Genomic DNA, 15,633 nt, shown 5'->3' on the forward strand with positions numbered 1-15,633 from the left:
AGGAGTGCTGACACAATGCATTAAGTTTTCCCCTGTCTTTTTGAGTTTTCTGGAAAAAAACAGACCCGAAAAGATCTAGTCCCTCCCAAATGACTCTGAAGTGCTTCTAATAGATATAGACCATGCCATTTTTTTTTACTTATTGGCCGGAAGAAGGGAGAGAGAACATATGACATGTGTCTCCTCCCAAGCTCAAGAAAAAGTGGAGACCTCAAATTTCAGCTGCATCCCTGAGTAGTTTCCAGGCTTTGTCAAATTTGTTTTGCGAAGTTATCACCAATGTAAGTAAGCCCTTCATTTTTATGTAAATTTGATGACATTATTACGCTATTGGAGGCTACAATACATAGCAATGCTTAGGAGAAGCTTAACTTACAGAATTTTATATGGAAATCCAGATGACACAACGGCTGCTTATCTGGAAGGAACTCTGATGATATTTTTTGAGTGCTTAGTTTATTAGTTTCTGACTTCTGTCTTTCTGAGTTAAGTAAGCAGACGTGAAAGGGGAAATTTTTAATAGAAGGCCGAGTAAATGATAAACAGAGTCTTTGTTCTTGATGACATGGAGCTCGATGAAGCATCAGTGGGTCTGTGGGATGCAAATTACGAAACCAACCAGAGCAAATTCAGAAAAAGAGTGTAGGGCAAAGTTCCTGAAATTGTGTTTTGGAACCTCGGGAATTTGTTTGCCAGGCCTGTGACCAGGGGCGGATTTAGGATAAAAAATTTCCGGGTGTGAAAAATTTTACAAAATGTTTTAGGTGGACACCTGTCCCGCGTGCTTCTTAACTAGACATCCACATAAGGCAGATTTACTATTTCTAGTGATTTACTGTTTCTTTGGTTTACATGACTTAAGAAAAATATGTGGAACACAGTTCTGAATCAGTAAGATGCGTTTTACATTCTTTATGGAACAATCAACTCAGAGACCCTACAAAACTGGACTTCGCCATCAATGTACTATCAAATGAAGGAACTGTGGAGACAACTACTTGATTATGAACAAACTTCAGTTCATTATGTGACTTATGCCGAGTTCTATCTGCACAGATAAGTAATATTTATTATCTCCATTTGCGCAAGATAAAGTTCATTGTATCTAACGCTATCTTAATTTGGTTGGTTGCGAAATGTCCACCAGATAGAGCCACTGCAAGAGTTGGTCATTCTTTTTTTTCTTTTTTTCCAAATGCACCAGAGGCCTAGAGCTCTCTGTATTCTTCCAAAATTATTGCAAGAAAAACTCACTATGAAACAGAGGTGCTTTCCCACAGGGTGTGTCAACAAGTACGGAAAGATCAAGAGTGAGTATTGGTTGGTTTGGCCGGTTTAAACAGTCAACAATACCAAACTGAATATATCGGTTTTCCAAAATCTGAAACTGAAACCGAATTCATCTTATTCTGTAGGTGCAGTGTAAATTATTTTTATGCTTGAGTAGTTGATTTCCAGATACATTCTTGCTAAAAACAAAGGCAAGTTAGGAGAAAGAACCAGTCAATATAAAGGTTTTGGCCATGTCAAACTTGGTTGCACAAATTAGGAAAAAATAATAAAAATTGGTTGCACATCAACTTGGCCTTGATTGCTTGTGATAAAAATTTAAGTATTCTCTTTAAGACTTTTCTGTGTCATTATACAATTGGACCAGTGGTTGTCATTCTCATCCTAACAGATAGTGCAATCTTGATAGACACACAAAGCTAAACCAACACAATTTACACATAGAATCACTAACCATTGACTTTTCAATCTTTTACATATTCTTTGCTGCTGTATTATGAAAAGAATCTATTCACTTGTTATTCTTCTTTGCCTCTTAGCCCTTTTGATCAGTTCAATATAAAAATCCTGTTTTTTCTTACCCAACCAGCATGCTAAGTACCAAGAACAAGGCCAGTTACAATCTCATGTCCAACCCTACTTGACTTTATATATGCATGTGTTTATGAGTATTGTCTACTTCTGATTGTTGTTCTGAAAGAGGGTTAGATGGTTGTGATGGATTCATTGGTTCTTGATGATATAATCAACAGATTGTTACAAGTTAGGGGGAGAGCAGGGAAACAAGTGCTGCTGAAAGAGTCAGAGATCAAACAGCTTTGCTTTTATTCGAAAGATTTGTTCTTGAAGCAGCCCACTCTTTTGGAACTTGAGGCACCTATTAAAATTTGCGGTATGCTTTTATTAAACTTGAAGCTTCTTGATTCTTTCTGGGTATTGATATTAATGATTTTAGTTTATGCTTAGAGGGGTTTAAGTACCTTAACTCTGTTTTCTTGCATAATGAGCTGATTACTATATAGCTAGTAGAGTATTTGCTAAAGATGATCAACTCAAATTGACTTGATTTTGATTTAACATGGCTAAATTGAACACATACAGGAAAATATAGTAACAGTAGCAGTTAATTTACATGGTTGATGGCCTGAATTTATGACTCTTTTTATGCGGTTTAGTTAGGCTTCTTTATTCAACAGATCTGATACACTTTTCTGAGTTGTAGTTTCTATTGCTGCTGTATATGTTCATTTCTTGTGGTGGAGATCAGTTACATTTTGTTGAACAATGGTAATTGAATTGTGATGTGATCATGTGATTAGCACAGGGACAATGACACTAGAACCCTTTTCTGGGTGAGGGGCTAGACATCGAATATATTCTGTCACAAAGTTGCAAATTGTCATTTAATTAGCCAGGTCCCCAGGATGGTTTAAGTTGTTTGATTCTTTTAAAAGTAACTAAATTGACAAGGAAAAACCATTAAAAGTGTTCCACTATAGCTAGTGATCTCGAGTACTTAGTACTGGTCCATCCCAGTAAGCCTTGCCTCGCCCTCGCCTCTTACTGGATGGAGTGATGTAGACTTCTTTCATCATATGTTGCTTGCAAATTGTTTGTAGATGTATGGCCTATCTGAAAATTTTAAATACTGCTAATTTCTAGTTCATATCTGTGTGCCTAATGTGAAAATTTTTTTAACCATTTTAGGAGATATTCATGGTCAATATTCTGATTTATTGAGGCTTTTTGAGTTTGGTGGCTTCCCTCCAAAATCCAAATATTTATTTTTGGGCGACTATGTTGATCGCGGAAAGCAAGGTCTGGAAACCATATGCCTTCTCCTTGCATTGAAGATAAAGTATCCCAAGAACATTTTCCTTCTGCGAGGCAATCATGAATGTGCTTCTGTCAATCGCATATATGGATTTTATGATGAGTGTAAGCGAAGATTCAATGTCAAGACATGGAAATTATTTACGGACTGTTTTAATTGCCTTCCTGTGGCAGCCCTCATTGATGAGAGGATACTTTGTATGCATGGAGGTCTTTCACCCGAGTTAAACAGTTTAGATCAAATTAGGAATTTAAAGCGTCCAGTTGATGTTCCAGAGAGTGGCTTACTCTGTGATCTACTGTGGTCAGATCCTAGCAGAAATATTAAAGGGTGGGGAGCCAATGATAGGGGAGTATCCTACACCTTTGGTGCCGATAAGGTCACTGAGTTTCTTCAGAAGCATGATCTTGACCTTATCTGCCGTGCTCACCAGGTATTATTTTTTTCCCCTTATTATAATTACTACACCAAAATATGATGTTTTAGAAACTAGAGCTCTGATATCATGTTGAGAACCAGTTCACTAAAACCTTAAGGTGTTAGAGAAAGGCTTCAAATGTCTTAAGACGTTAGAGGAAGGCCCCTAAATGAATCTTATGCTATATTTCAACAGTATCTCATTATCAATTCACATTTTTGCAGGTAGTCGAAGATGGATACGAGTTCTTTGCAGATAGACAACTTGTAACAATATTCTCAGCCCCTAACTACTGTGGAGAATTTGACAATGCCGGTGTCCTAATGAGCGTGGACGACACTTTGTTGTGCTCATTCCAAGTCCTGAAGCCTGAAGACAAGAATCCGAAGTTAGTGTTGGGGAGCTTAAGCACATTGCGAGGAAACCCTTTCACAAAAACAAAGGTATTCTTCGTCTCACAAATCTTTGTCGTAAATTTGGCTTATAAGTCTTTCCTGTAGTTTGGCTACTTGGAAGTTGGAACCACATCCGTTTCTCAAATTTTTCGTGTTCTGATTAGCTTAACTGGTTTGTTATATAATTTAACTTGTTTCCAGTCATTCGTTGGAGCAAGTATGTGAGTGAATTTTCGAGGTATCTGTGGAGGCGAATCATCGGTGTGCCTGGTACAGAATGCAGATGTTAACAGAGTCCGAAGTTTCTTGTACAGGAGCATGAAAAACTGGAAGCCAAGTTATACAAATTAGGAATAATGTAGGTTGGCTGTTGTGTAATAGTTTTGATGTTGAAAACCAGTTTTGAGAATATATGCCTTGGCCTCAGGGATCCTAAACTATAGACTTGATGCAACGGAAAGTCTGTCCGAGCATGTATATAAATTTGTATGCAAGTCCTCTCTTGTAATTTGTGATTTTCTTACCAAAAATTAGTGTCGTAACAAGCGGAAATCAGATTTAATTGATGAAGAATCGGCATAAGAATTAATCAAAAACTAGTCGAATTGATTGGACGATTAATTAAATAATTAGAGATTTAAGTAGTTCGACGGCACGGCAAGCTACTGAACATAGATTAACAGACGATTAATCATGATTAATGATCGATTTTTTGGAAAATGTCCATAATTACTGAAATAAATATGTGAATCAAGTAAATATAAATGTATGTTTCGCTAGAGCAACCCAAACAAATGCTGAAAGAGCAGTTATATTTGTTGAAGAACAGAGTAGAAATTAAAGTCCAAGACCCAACAGAAAATGAATGTGTTACTGAAATTGCTTAAATATATTTAAAGAATATTATAATTTTTTAAATCAAAAGTGATTAAAGCGCTAGTAAATTATGGGTTGGTACTTTGACTGACGTAATATAATGAATTATTAACGGGGACTTCCTGTGAATAAAAAAAGATTAGAGACACCTCCTGACTGCCTTTGAGATATATATAATTTATAATTAATAAATATTATCTATATACAAGTAAAAACTTGGGCTTTTTTTATTCATAACCACGTTTTCAATCTTATTTCCAAAAATACTATTTTATCCAATCTTATTTTCAAAAACACTACCTTCTCTAAAATATTTTCAAAAATACTGTGGTTGCATATGCAACAATATATGCAACTGAATTCATATATATATATATATATATATATATATATATATATATATATATATTGATTCCAACGATGAGGTCGAAAATAACATTTGAAAACTGGAACTTGAAATCAGGAATTCAGTTGCATATGAGGTTGTATTCAGTTGATTCTATTGTAATCTAATGGCCCCGTCAGGGGCACCCATACATCAGTTGCAACTTACAGTTTTCCGTTGCATATGAGGTTGCACGCAACCTCATAACCTCATATGCAACCTCATATGCAACTAAATGCAACTGAAAACTGTAAGTTCCAACTGAAGTATGGGTGCTCCTGGCGGGGCCATTAGATTGCAATAGAATCAACTGAATGCAACCTCATATGCAACTAAATGCAACCTCAAATGCAACTAAATGCAACTGAAAACTGTAAGTTCCAACTGAAGTATTGGTGCCCCTGGCGGGGCCATTAGATTGCAATAGAATCAACTGAATACAACCTCATATGCAACTAAATACAACTGAAAACTGTAAGTTGCAACGGATGTATGGTGTGCCCCTGGCGGGGCCATTAGATTGCAATAAAATCAACTGAATGCAATCATATGCAACTATATATGCAACTACAAATCCTAATTTCAAAAAGGTAGTATTTTTGAAAATATTTTAGAGATTTGAAAATAAGATTGGAGAAGGTATTATTTTTGAAAATAAGATTGAAAAAACAATATACAAGATAATTCCCCTAAAAACTTGACGGGATGAATTTCATTTAAATTAAATAATATTTTAAATATTTTGGAATTGAGTATGGCGTTTTGAAATCCGCACGGGCTGAATCAGACTTTAAGAAAAGTATAAACCCCGTAGTCTAGCGTGGGACAGGCTTCCGAGTTATTTTAAAAATATCCTTGCTGTAAATTGTATTATTCATAATTTATTTTTATTTTTACAATTATATTACGAAAAAAGCTAATGCACTTTTATGGGGTGTTTTGAAAGCTCGGATTTTATATGTTTGTTTTTTACTTGATTTGAATTCGGAAAATTCATGGATTTATCCTAATTTTCCATTAAACCGATATTACGATGTATATAGTGGATCTAAATTTAGTTTTATGGGCCTAAGCTTGAGCTTTTAATATGTACTACGAAATTGTTATATGGTTCTCACCTCGGCCACTTCCCTAAAAAAGATTGCTCCCTTATGGGCTTGTTTATGGTCTGTTAAGGGGCCAGGCCCATGTCACCTTTAAGGGGAAATGTCACCTATAACGTGTGAATCTGACTTTCGAAAATTTATTTTTTTTCAAAAATTTTAATAATAAATTTGGGTAGTTTCTTATTTTAATCTATCTAATACTCCCTCCGTCCCATTTTAACTGCTTTTGACTTTTTTACACGTATTTTAAGGTGTTAAAAAAATCATATCTAAACATAATCATTCTTTGTAAAATTTATATCAAATAAAAGTTTAGAATCTAAACTTTAATTTGATATAAAAATTGAATTTTTTTATTAAGTGTAGATATAGGTTTTTTGCATCTCAATATACGTGTCAAAAAGTCAAACATCAGTTAAAATGGGACAGAGGGAGTATGAAGTTGAGTCATATTAAATTTTAAAAGGAATAAAAAAGCAGGTCATTTTCCACTAACTCGTAAGATTATTATTTATTCAAAGTCTAACAGTGGACTTTAAAGGAACCACGCATACATGTATTATTCTGTTGGCTACAAAATTGTATTAACTGAGTAAATTATTATATTTGACTTAATAACTCTATACTCAACCATTTTAAACTCAATCATACATGTCATTATTATATAATTTAGTTCCATATGAATGATAATTTACTTGCAAATTGGTAGTATATCGTTGAAAGTGGACCCCGGATAGGTACCCCTGAATTTGTAGATTAAAATCAAAGTATGTACTGGTAATTTGTCTACTTAAATATATATATTAAATCTTTTTGAGTACGTATTTTCAAGTTCTATAATTAAATTCAACTTCATATAACTTGAAATATAGCAGAAAATTATTGTGATTCGTTTTGTTTTAAAGAACCCTATATTTTGCCAATTGCGATGCAACATGCATATTATTTAAAAATGACTGTTCAGTAGCACACAGGGGTGCATAAATGAATTATAGTTTAAACTAAAGGGCTGACTTTGATTGCTGCCATCCAGATCTCACGTTGCTTTTACATGTCGCCGCAAAAGTGGTTTCATCGTGCTGCTCATTGTAAAGAAAACATAAGAGTAAGTTGAGATTATATTATATAAATATTTTATTTTTTATTATTATCATTAAACAGTAATACATAATACTTTTACATATTCAAAATTATTCTTATCACACTTTCATATGGAATATTGAATAAATTATAATTTGAAAGTTGATAAACTTAAAAGAGGAAAATAATTATTAAAAATAGCATTTTTAAATATTGAAAATAACAAATTGCGTGCTGAATTATACAAATACATTTATTTTAACAAAATTATTATTGCAGTTTGAGTGACTTGTTTTATTTTACCCTTACTTTATCAATTAGATACATGACGGATAAATGAATCAGGAATTATCACTATCATGTTATTATATGCGCCCCTTACTAACAACATGCAAATAAATTAATTTATTGATTTGCACCAGTTGCTAATTGATGCATGGAAGAGTGTTCATAGAGAAGTACTCTAGGCCTGTAACTAATCTGTATTGAGCTCACGAAACATTTTTTAATTAAATAAAATTATACGTATTGCTGGAGGTTTTAAAGCATGTTATGTACGGAACGAGACAGTTGACAAAGCAAAGTATATACTTCATTATATGCTGTTTACTTACCGAATAGGATATTTTTGCTCATCCTATAAAAAGGTTAAGCTTGCTCAAAATAGTAATATCTTCACTTACTCAAACATATCTGGCTAGTAGCATTACATTGAGCTACAGGTATGAATTGATCACCTTAGATCACATTTGCAAGTCACTTGTATATATCTCTTGTTATTACTGTATTATATATTTGGGTACGTAACTGTAAAATTTAAATTATGAAACAGCTGCTGCTAAAAAAGTCATCACTGATTCCTTAATGTCAGTTATGATTAATTTGAAGAAAATGTCATATATATGTATATTCATCCGCAAATAAATATTTATATGTATTATATATGTATTTTCCTACTCAACTAATATTTGAAGTTTAAGTGAAATGTCAACTGAATTTAATTCAATTTTCAGTCTAATTACTAATTATTAAATCGGTTAACCCCTTATTTCCCCAGCCTAATTGCTGATTAATTAGTTAATCCCTTATTTGTCCAGTATATTTACATATCCATATGCCAATTGCCAGGTAATAGTAATATATTATCAATATTAGTCTCATCTCATGCATGCAAAATGACTAGGGTTTGAATTGTGTGTTATTGCAGCAAAAGTTAGGTATCCAAGTAATCAAGCTAGCTAGCCATGGTTCGCCAGCAGCTGGAAGTGCTTAACGCACTTGATGTTGCCAAGACTCAACTCTACCATTTCACCGCAATTGTCATAGCCGGAATGGGCTTCTTCACTGACGCCTATGATCTCTTCAGCATTTCCATGGTCACCAAGTTACTCGGACGCCTCTACTACCACAAAGTAGGCGCTCCGAAGCCCGGTGTCCTGCCTCCGGGCGTCTCCTCTTCAGTCACCGGGGTCGCCCTTGTCGGAACCCTAGTAGGCCAACTCTTCTTCGGGTGGCTAGGCGACAAAATGGGCCGTAAAAAAGTCTACGGTCTTACTCTTCTTGTCATGGTTGTTTGCTCAGTTGCCTCGGGGCTTTCCTTCGGGAGTAGTCCCAAAGGTGTCATGACAACTCTTTGTTTCTTTAGGTTTTGGCTAGGGTTTGGCATTGGCGGAGATTACCCTCTTTCCGCTACAATTATGTCGGAATACGCTAATAAAAAGACACGTGGCGCGTTCATTGCGGCTGTTTTCGCGATGCAAGGGTTTGGAATAATGGCGGGTGGAATTGTGGGAGTGATTGTTTCGGCCGCTTTCGATCATGCTTACCCTGCACCAACTTACGAAGTAAATGCACTAGCTTCGACAGTGCCCGAATCTGATTATATTTGGCGGATTATATTAATGTTCGGTGCTTTACCAGCCGCATTGACGTACTATTGGCGAATGAAAATGCCCGAAACTGCCCGTTACACCGCGCTTGTCGCGAAAAATGCTAAACAAGCAGCTACAGACATGGCGAAAGTGTTGCAAGTCGAGATCGAGCCCGAGGAGGCGAAAGTAGCCCAAATTGCGCAAGACACTCGAAACTCTTTCGGATTGTTTTCAAAACAATTCGCGAAACGCCATGGCCTTCACTTACTCGGGACATGCTCCACGTGGTTCTTACTCGACATCGCGTTCTACAGCCAAAACCTCTTCCAGAAAGACGTTTTCACAGCCGTCGGATGGATCCCGCCAGCAAAAACAATGAACGCCGTCCAGGAAGTGTACAGAATTGCCAAAGCGCAGACCATAATTGCGTTATGCAGTACCGTTCCTGGATACTGGTTCACCGTGGCATTTATCGATATCATGGGGAGATTCGCAATTCAATTGATGGGATTCTTTTTCATGACGGTCTTCATGTTTGCGCTAGCCATTCCCTACGATCACTGGACCGAAAAGTCGAACCGCATAGGGTTTATCATAATGTATTCACTTACTTTCTTTTTCGCGAATTTTGGGCCTAATGCAACAACATTTGTTGTACCCGCGGAGATTTTTCCCGCCAGATTGAGATCGACATGTCACGGAATTTCTGCTGCAGCGGGTAAAGCCGGGGCAATCGTCGGAGCTTACGGTTTTCTTTATTCGTCACAAAGTAAAGATCCGGAAAAAACCGATGCAGGGTACCCTACGGGAATCGGGGTGAAGAATTCGCTTATTGTTCTCGGCGTTGTTAATTTTCTGGGAATGGCGTTTACGTTTTTAGTTCCCGAACCGAAAGGTAAATCACTGGAGGAATTGTCGGGGGAGAATGAAGAAGATGACGATGTTCCAGCAGCAGCTCCTTCTCGCACAGTCCCCGTGTGAACAGCTTGATATGAGCTGCTGATACATTGTGTGTGCATGTTCTACTTTCATGTAAGAACGGTTAATTTAATAATGGCCAGGTATAAAGGTCTCGGTTGATTTTATATTATGTTATTTATTTTATTTTGACGAATTATGTTATTCATTCAAGTATGAAAAATGTGGAAGTACAGGAATTGTAGCTTCTTTTTGTATGTTTGTCTTAAGTATATACAATATACTTGACTAGGGGCCTCAGAAAAGAATATTCCTGGGTTTTGTAAGGGTTGATAGTATCTGTTTGTAATTGTGATATTTAATTCTATAAAAGTTGTTAAGTAACTTTTCTTTTGGACATAACCACTTTGTTTACACTTTGTTTTGTAAGGGAAGAATGTCTGCAGTTTACTTTCCCGTCAGATTCGATAGTTTACGACTAAAATACTGCCTCATCCACTTTTACCCTTTTTTTTTACATGTTCCGATTCTTTATATATTAATATTCCGACAAAAAAAGTAAACATTATAGTATAAAATTAATATCATGTTCACTGTTTTCATGTACTATACTCGTTTAACATTAAATACTTATCAATTTTTCTCAATATTTTCTTTCTTTTATCTTGTACTTTATATATTTTTTCAATCACCGTAACTAACTCATGTCTAAATAAATGAGAGGGAAATAGAAAATATTTAATATTATATTTCACAATTATGAGCACAAATATTTTTGATGGAAATCGTCTCTTTTTGTTTGTTCCTATAAATTCCACCAGTTTCCAACGTATGTCTATGCTCACCCGCCGCTTGACACTCTCATAAAATATAGATCATAATTTCCTGACATTTCTCACACCAAGAGTATACACCCGAAATTTTCTTCTACATATACTATTTTCGTTTATTTTTGTTATTCCATTAATCCATTCTGTTTCATGACACAAACTTAATATATTTTTTGCGGGGATAAGAACTTATAAACCCCATGCTCCCTCGAACTCACGATCATCCTGCGCATCTTTTGACATATACTCCCTCCGTCCTAAAATAGTTATCACATTTGATTTTGTTCCGATCAAATTGACTAAAGTTTGACTGAAATTTATTAATATTTTATCAATTTATAAAATAAAAAAAAATGTCACCGAAAACAACTTTTAATCTACTTTAAGATGTAATTTTCAGTTTTTTAAAATAATAAGCGAATCACTTATAATCTTTGATCAAAATTTGGTCAATTTTACCAACAATAATAGAAATGTGACAATTATTTTGAGACGGAAGGAGTATGGTGCATGAATCCAACTAGAACGACTACACATACATGCACGAAAAAGATTATCAATCACTGCCTTATTGTCAACTTTGTTCTCCCTTGGAATATCTGTTTACAACTTGGTTCCTAACCGCCAAAAAGAAATATATCTACTGGAACTATTTCATGAAACGACTCGTGCGGTGATGGCCTATTCCTCGTAAAATAGCATGATCAGAGAAAGTCAGAGGCTTGTGAAACTTGCGAGTTACAAATTGTGCATACATCTCTGACTTTCCTTCTAAAATTTGACTCTTTCTAGACTCAGGCCCGCTGATATTTTAGACTGCGATGGGTAGTCTGGATAATGCTACTAGCTCCCATCAAGTCACACACTTGCACTAGCTAGAGAGAGAGAATCATTTGAATAAATAATTTAAAGTTATAAACTCAAAAGAGAGCAAATAAGTACTATTTGAAGATTATCAAACAAGAGCAATATATTACATTTTATTAACATGTGAATAATTTAAAATTGACAAAATAGTATATTAGAAGAAATGCAATACTTGTAAAATCATAGATATTGGAAGTTACTGTATTTAATTGTTTTGTATTTCCTCCGTCCGTTGATTGTTCTTGTTTTCAATCTTTGTTTTTCCAAAAAGTTAATGCCAAATATAGTATGTTAAATGATAATTTTCTACTGTTTTTGACATATATTTTCAATTACATACATTTTTCATTTCAAAATAAGCATTTTAAATTTTTATGTATATTTTAAAATATAAGTAATTTATTGTTATGTTTTATTTTATCAAGAAAACTCTCAATTAAATTATAGAAGTTTAAATACTAATCATAAGAAAAGAAAATTATATAAAATTTTGGTTTCCATTCTAACATATGTTTAAAATATTAAAAAGATTATTATTTTTAAAATATATTAAAACGATTATCCACAACTCTCAACTTTCGGACAACCTTTGACATCTTCGTATGTGTAATCATTTCATAAGAATATAAAATATTTAGAAATTTGGGGCATGCAATGTTTGAAAAGGATTCCACTCTTTTATCCAAAAAGAGAAATAATAATTGACATATGTAAAACAGGAAACGTAATGTAAACCTATGCCAAGTGGATGAAACAAAAAGACGGCAAGCCCCTAGCTAAGCATCAAACATGTGAGATAAAAACACAAACAAAAATAACACTTTTAGACGTATACCATGCTTTAAATTAATTTATACATACTCCATATATTAATGTATACGGAGGATGGCGGACTGTTTCGCAAACTGAGTTTATCACTTATTTAGAAGATAAGTAGTTTCAACTTATTTATGTACCGTTTGACAAGGTAAGAGAAATATTTAAAATGAGGCTTAAAAGCCCTTAAAAAATAATTTGGAAATTTAGTTTTTTCTGGATTTGGATCGAGCTTATCATAACAAAATAAGTCACGGGTATTCAAACACTTTCAATAACTTATAAGTTCAAACCAACTTTTCATTTATTAATCCATGTCTTTGGGGCCGTTTGGGTAGCTTAAAATAAGTGTTTTTTGCTTAAATAAAAAAATGAAGCAGAAATCAGAATCAAGTTAAGACTTATAAGTGATTAAAGTGTTTGGGAAAGAAGTAGAAATCATGAAACAAAAGCTAGTATTCTTAACTTCTTTTAAGTGCTCCTTGATTTTTTACACAAACAGTACGAATAAGTGCTTATAACTTAAAAGCCCGACGGTGCTTATAACTTAAAAGCCCGGAAGCCGGGCTTTTAAGTGTTTACCAAACACCACCTTTATTTTAAGCAATAAGTCACTTTTTTTAAACTCCGTCAAACGGCCTCGTACATTCTCTAATTTATGTACACACTTTATTTCAAATTTGCGTGTAACACTTTTCTTTGCCAAACAACTTGTACACACACGCCGTAGCATTGCGAATGCTGTGAATAAAGTCGCAGGTTTATTTGAAAAAACAGGAGTCGCTTAACAAACAAGAATGGTGCATAAGCATAACCGTGAGTATCCATCTATTTCTTCTACCGGCCGAGACAATTAGCAAGGAAGAGAAAAAAAGTGGAGTGCATTCCACCATATGCGGTCCAGCAGGGACTCTCGAGGCTTAAACATTCCTCATCCAAAAAAAATAAAAAATTATAATAGAATTAATATTTCATATATAAGCCTTCTAGAAAAATAATTAGTAGTGTTCAGTAATAATTTTGATATGTATGATTTTATATTTGATACTGAAAAATAATATTCTAAAAAACGCATTAAGCGACTGCTAGACAGAATCGGGTCTTGAAACACTTCGATTTTGTACTAAGCAGATGATTAAGTGCATTCAAAAATTAAGGGTACAATTGAGCGGATTAAACGGTTATTACGCAGTCAAAATGATGTTGACTTGAATTAATTATTTATAGAGTAAAATTCAAAATTGTGGCCAAAGTTTCAAATTCTCATAAACATGGTCAAATTTTGACTCCACTTTTTAAAAATGTGGCTCCCGTTAAATGTCACTAACAGAAGCCTAACGGGAGCCAATTTTTTAAAAACGGATCAAAGTTTGGCCACTTTTTTGAGAATTTGGAACGAACCGAAGAGTAAAAATAAATTTCAAATTAACTCTTTTTGTCTAGAATTTACATTTAACTTTTAAAAAAATTATACTTGTAACATAAATTTGGTACCCTTAAGGAGACAAACAATCACCTTACCCCGCACACAATTTCCGGGAAGTTGTCAGCAATCTGCCAAACAAATCCGCGGACAGGGACATGCATAATATAGTAAAACTAAGAGCAACTCCAGCAGATTCCTTATTTGGAGTATTAAACCAAAATATGAGGAATATGGGAAAATAATCCACTCCAACAGTATCTTAGTGATTCCCTAAATCACTAAGATCCACTAGCCATCCCTTATCCTTAGGGAACCTCTCTCCTCTCCTAAATCTTATTTTATAATAAATTTTGAATACAAACATGTTCTCTCTCTTCACCTATTGCAATAATGGTAACTTTTAATAATAAAATAGTATATAAGGAATGAATATAAGGAATATTGTTGGAGGTGAGAATAGCTATTATTATCTTAAGTCACTAGGATCCAATATTTTATATTATATTTAAGGAATAGGCTAAGATGCTGCTGGAGATGCTCTAAGGTATAACTTGTAAAATTAGATAAATATTACGTCTACGCTGGTGTGAATGCACGTCGTGATTAAAGACAATAGTGGACCTTAAAATAAGTCTTTTTTCTAAATTCCAAAATACAAAATAATTAATTCTTGTATCATTTGTCATTGCCTCACTGATTGCTTCAGTTAACGCGGCTTATTGATGGGACCGGAACGTTAAATTAATTTAAGCCTCTTATATTAGGCTGCACCAAGTTTTAAAAAATTCCAAAGGTCGACATCAGAATCTAACCCTAATGTCACTCCCACAGTTATTTAACTTTAAGCCTTTGTTGACTTTAGATATCATTAAGCAAGTCAATGCTATACCTACAGGTTACTACCAGCAAATATTAAAATTATATTCTATTATAAATCAAAATTTTAGTTGAAATTAAAAACTTATAAATTATTTAAATGGAAAAGTTAGTGTGAGAAATATTTTGACTAACTTATTATAAACAGAACGCTAAATTATTTATTATCAAAATTATTAGTTAATCAAAATTAATATACATTATTATATTTTAATATATAAAATTTTGCAGAGAAATCGAGATAAATTGTTCAATTCTGGTCAGTCTGCCGCGATGAGCCGCTGACAGTCTTCTTTCAATTCTTCAACCTTTCTAGGCAGGGTGTTTGAATCGTTGCCACTTCGTTTTTTATTTGATGGATATATAAGTAATAATTAAAAAATTCTTTATGACGTAAAAGCGAAGTTCATGGTACTCCAGTAGTTGAAAATATATTGGTCATAATTAAGATACGTTTTTAAGAACTTTAAGATAAATATTAAAATTTTTAATAACGTTGCAGAGGTCAAATAATATAATTGTCAGCTTAAATTCTATGTCACTATACTATTTATTTCAAAATGGAATTTTTCACTCGGTTTTCATGGAGGAAAGGAAAATAATTTTTCCAGACCCACCAGAAATGGGGACCATTGAACGTCTAAA

General features: G+C 34.0%; 2 protein-coding genes across 2 annotated transcripts; both read left to right on the top strand.

The window, feature by feature from the left end:
* Window positions 1-1,613: 1,613 nt before the first annotated feature.
* Window positions 1,614-4,445, top strand: LOC108203175 (serine/threonine-protein phosphatase PP1 isozyme 3). The gene is made up of 4 exons (XM_017371947.2): window positions 1,614-2,182; window positions 2,998-3,557; window positions 3,767-3,985; window positions 4,139-4,445. Exons 1-4 carry the CDS (start codon window positions 1,999-2,001, stop codon window positions 4,160-4,162), a joined length of 987 nt encoding a protein of 328 aa, XP_017227436.1. The 5' UTR covers window positions 1,614-1,998; the 3' UTR covers window positions 4,163-4,445.
* A 3,530-nt stretch (window positions 4,446-7,975) lies between these two features.
* LOC108200980 (low affinity inorganic phosphate transporter 1) lies at window positions 7,976-10,430 on the top strand. Its single transcript, XM_017369265.2, has 2 exons — window positions 7,976-8,106; window positions 8,592-10,430. Exon 2 carries the CDS (start codon window positions 8,629-8,631, stop codon window positions 10,234-10,236), a length of 1,608 nt encoding a protein of 535 aa, XP_017224754.1. The 5' UTR covers window positions 7,976-8,106; window positions 8,592-8,628; the 3' UTR covers window positions 10,237-10,430.
* The last annotated feature ends 5,203 nt before the right edge of the window (window positions 10,431-15,633 follow it).

Source organism: Daucus carota, chromosome 9 (assembly GCF_001625215.2).
Source record: "Daucus carota subsp. sativus chromosome 9, DH1 v3.0, whole genome shotgun sequence".
NCBI classification, from domain to species: domain Eukaryota; kingdom Viridiplantae; phylum Streptophyta; class Magnoliopsida; order Apiales; family Apiaceae; genus Daucus; species Daucus carota.

Bases quoted from the DNA above. Each gene is read 5' to 3' on its own strand.
- LOC108203175 (XM_017371947.2), top strand. From the start codon at position 1,999: ATGGTTGTGATGGATTCATTGGTTCTTGATGATATAATCAACAGATTG. The intron at 2,183-2,997 runs GTATGCTTTTAT...TAACCATTTTAG, and splicing joins GGCACCTATTAAAATTTGCG to GAGATATTCATGGTCAATAT. The intron at 3,986-4,138 runs GTATTCTTCGTC...ACTTGTTTCCAG, and splicing joins ACCCTTTCACAAAAACAAAG to TCATTCGTTGGAGCAAGTAT.
- LOC108200980 (XM_017369265.2), top strand. From the start codon at position 8,629: ATGGTTCGCCAGCAGCTGGAAGTGCTTAACGCACTTGATGTTGCCAAG.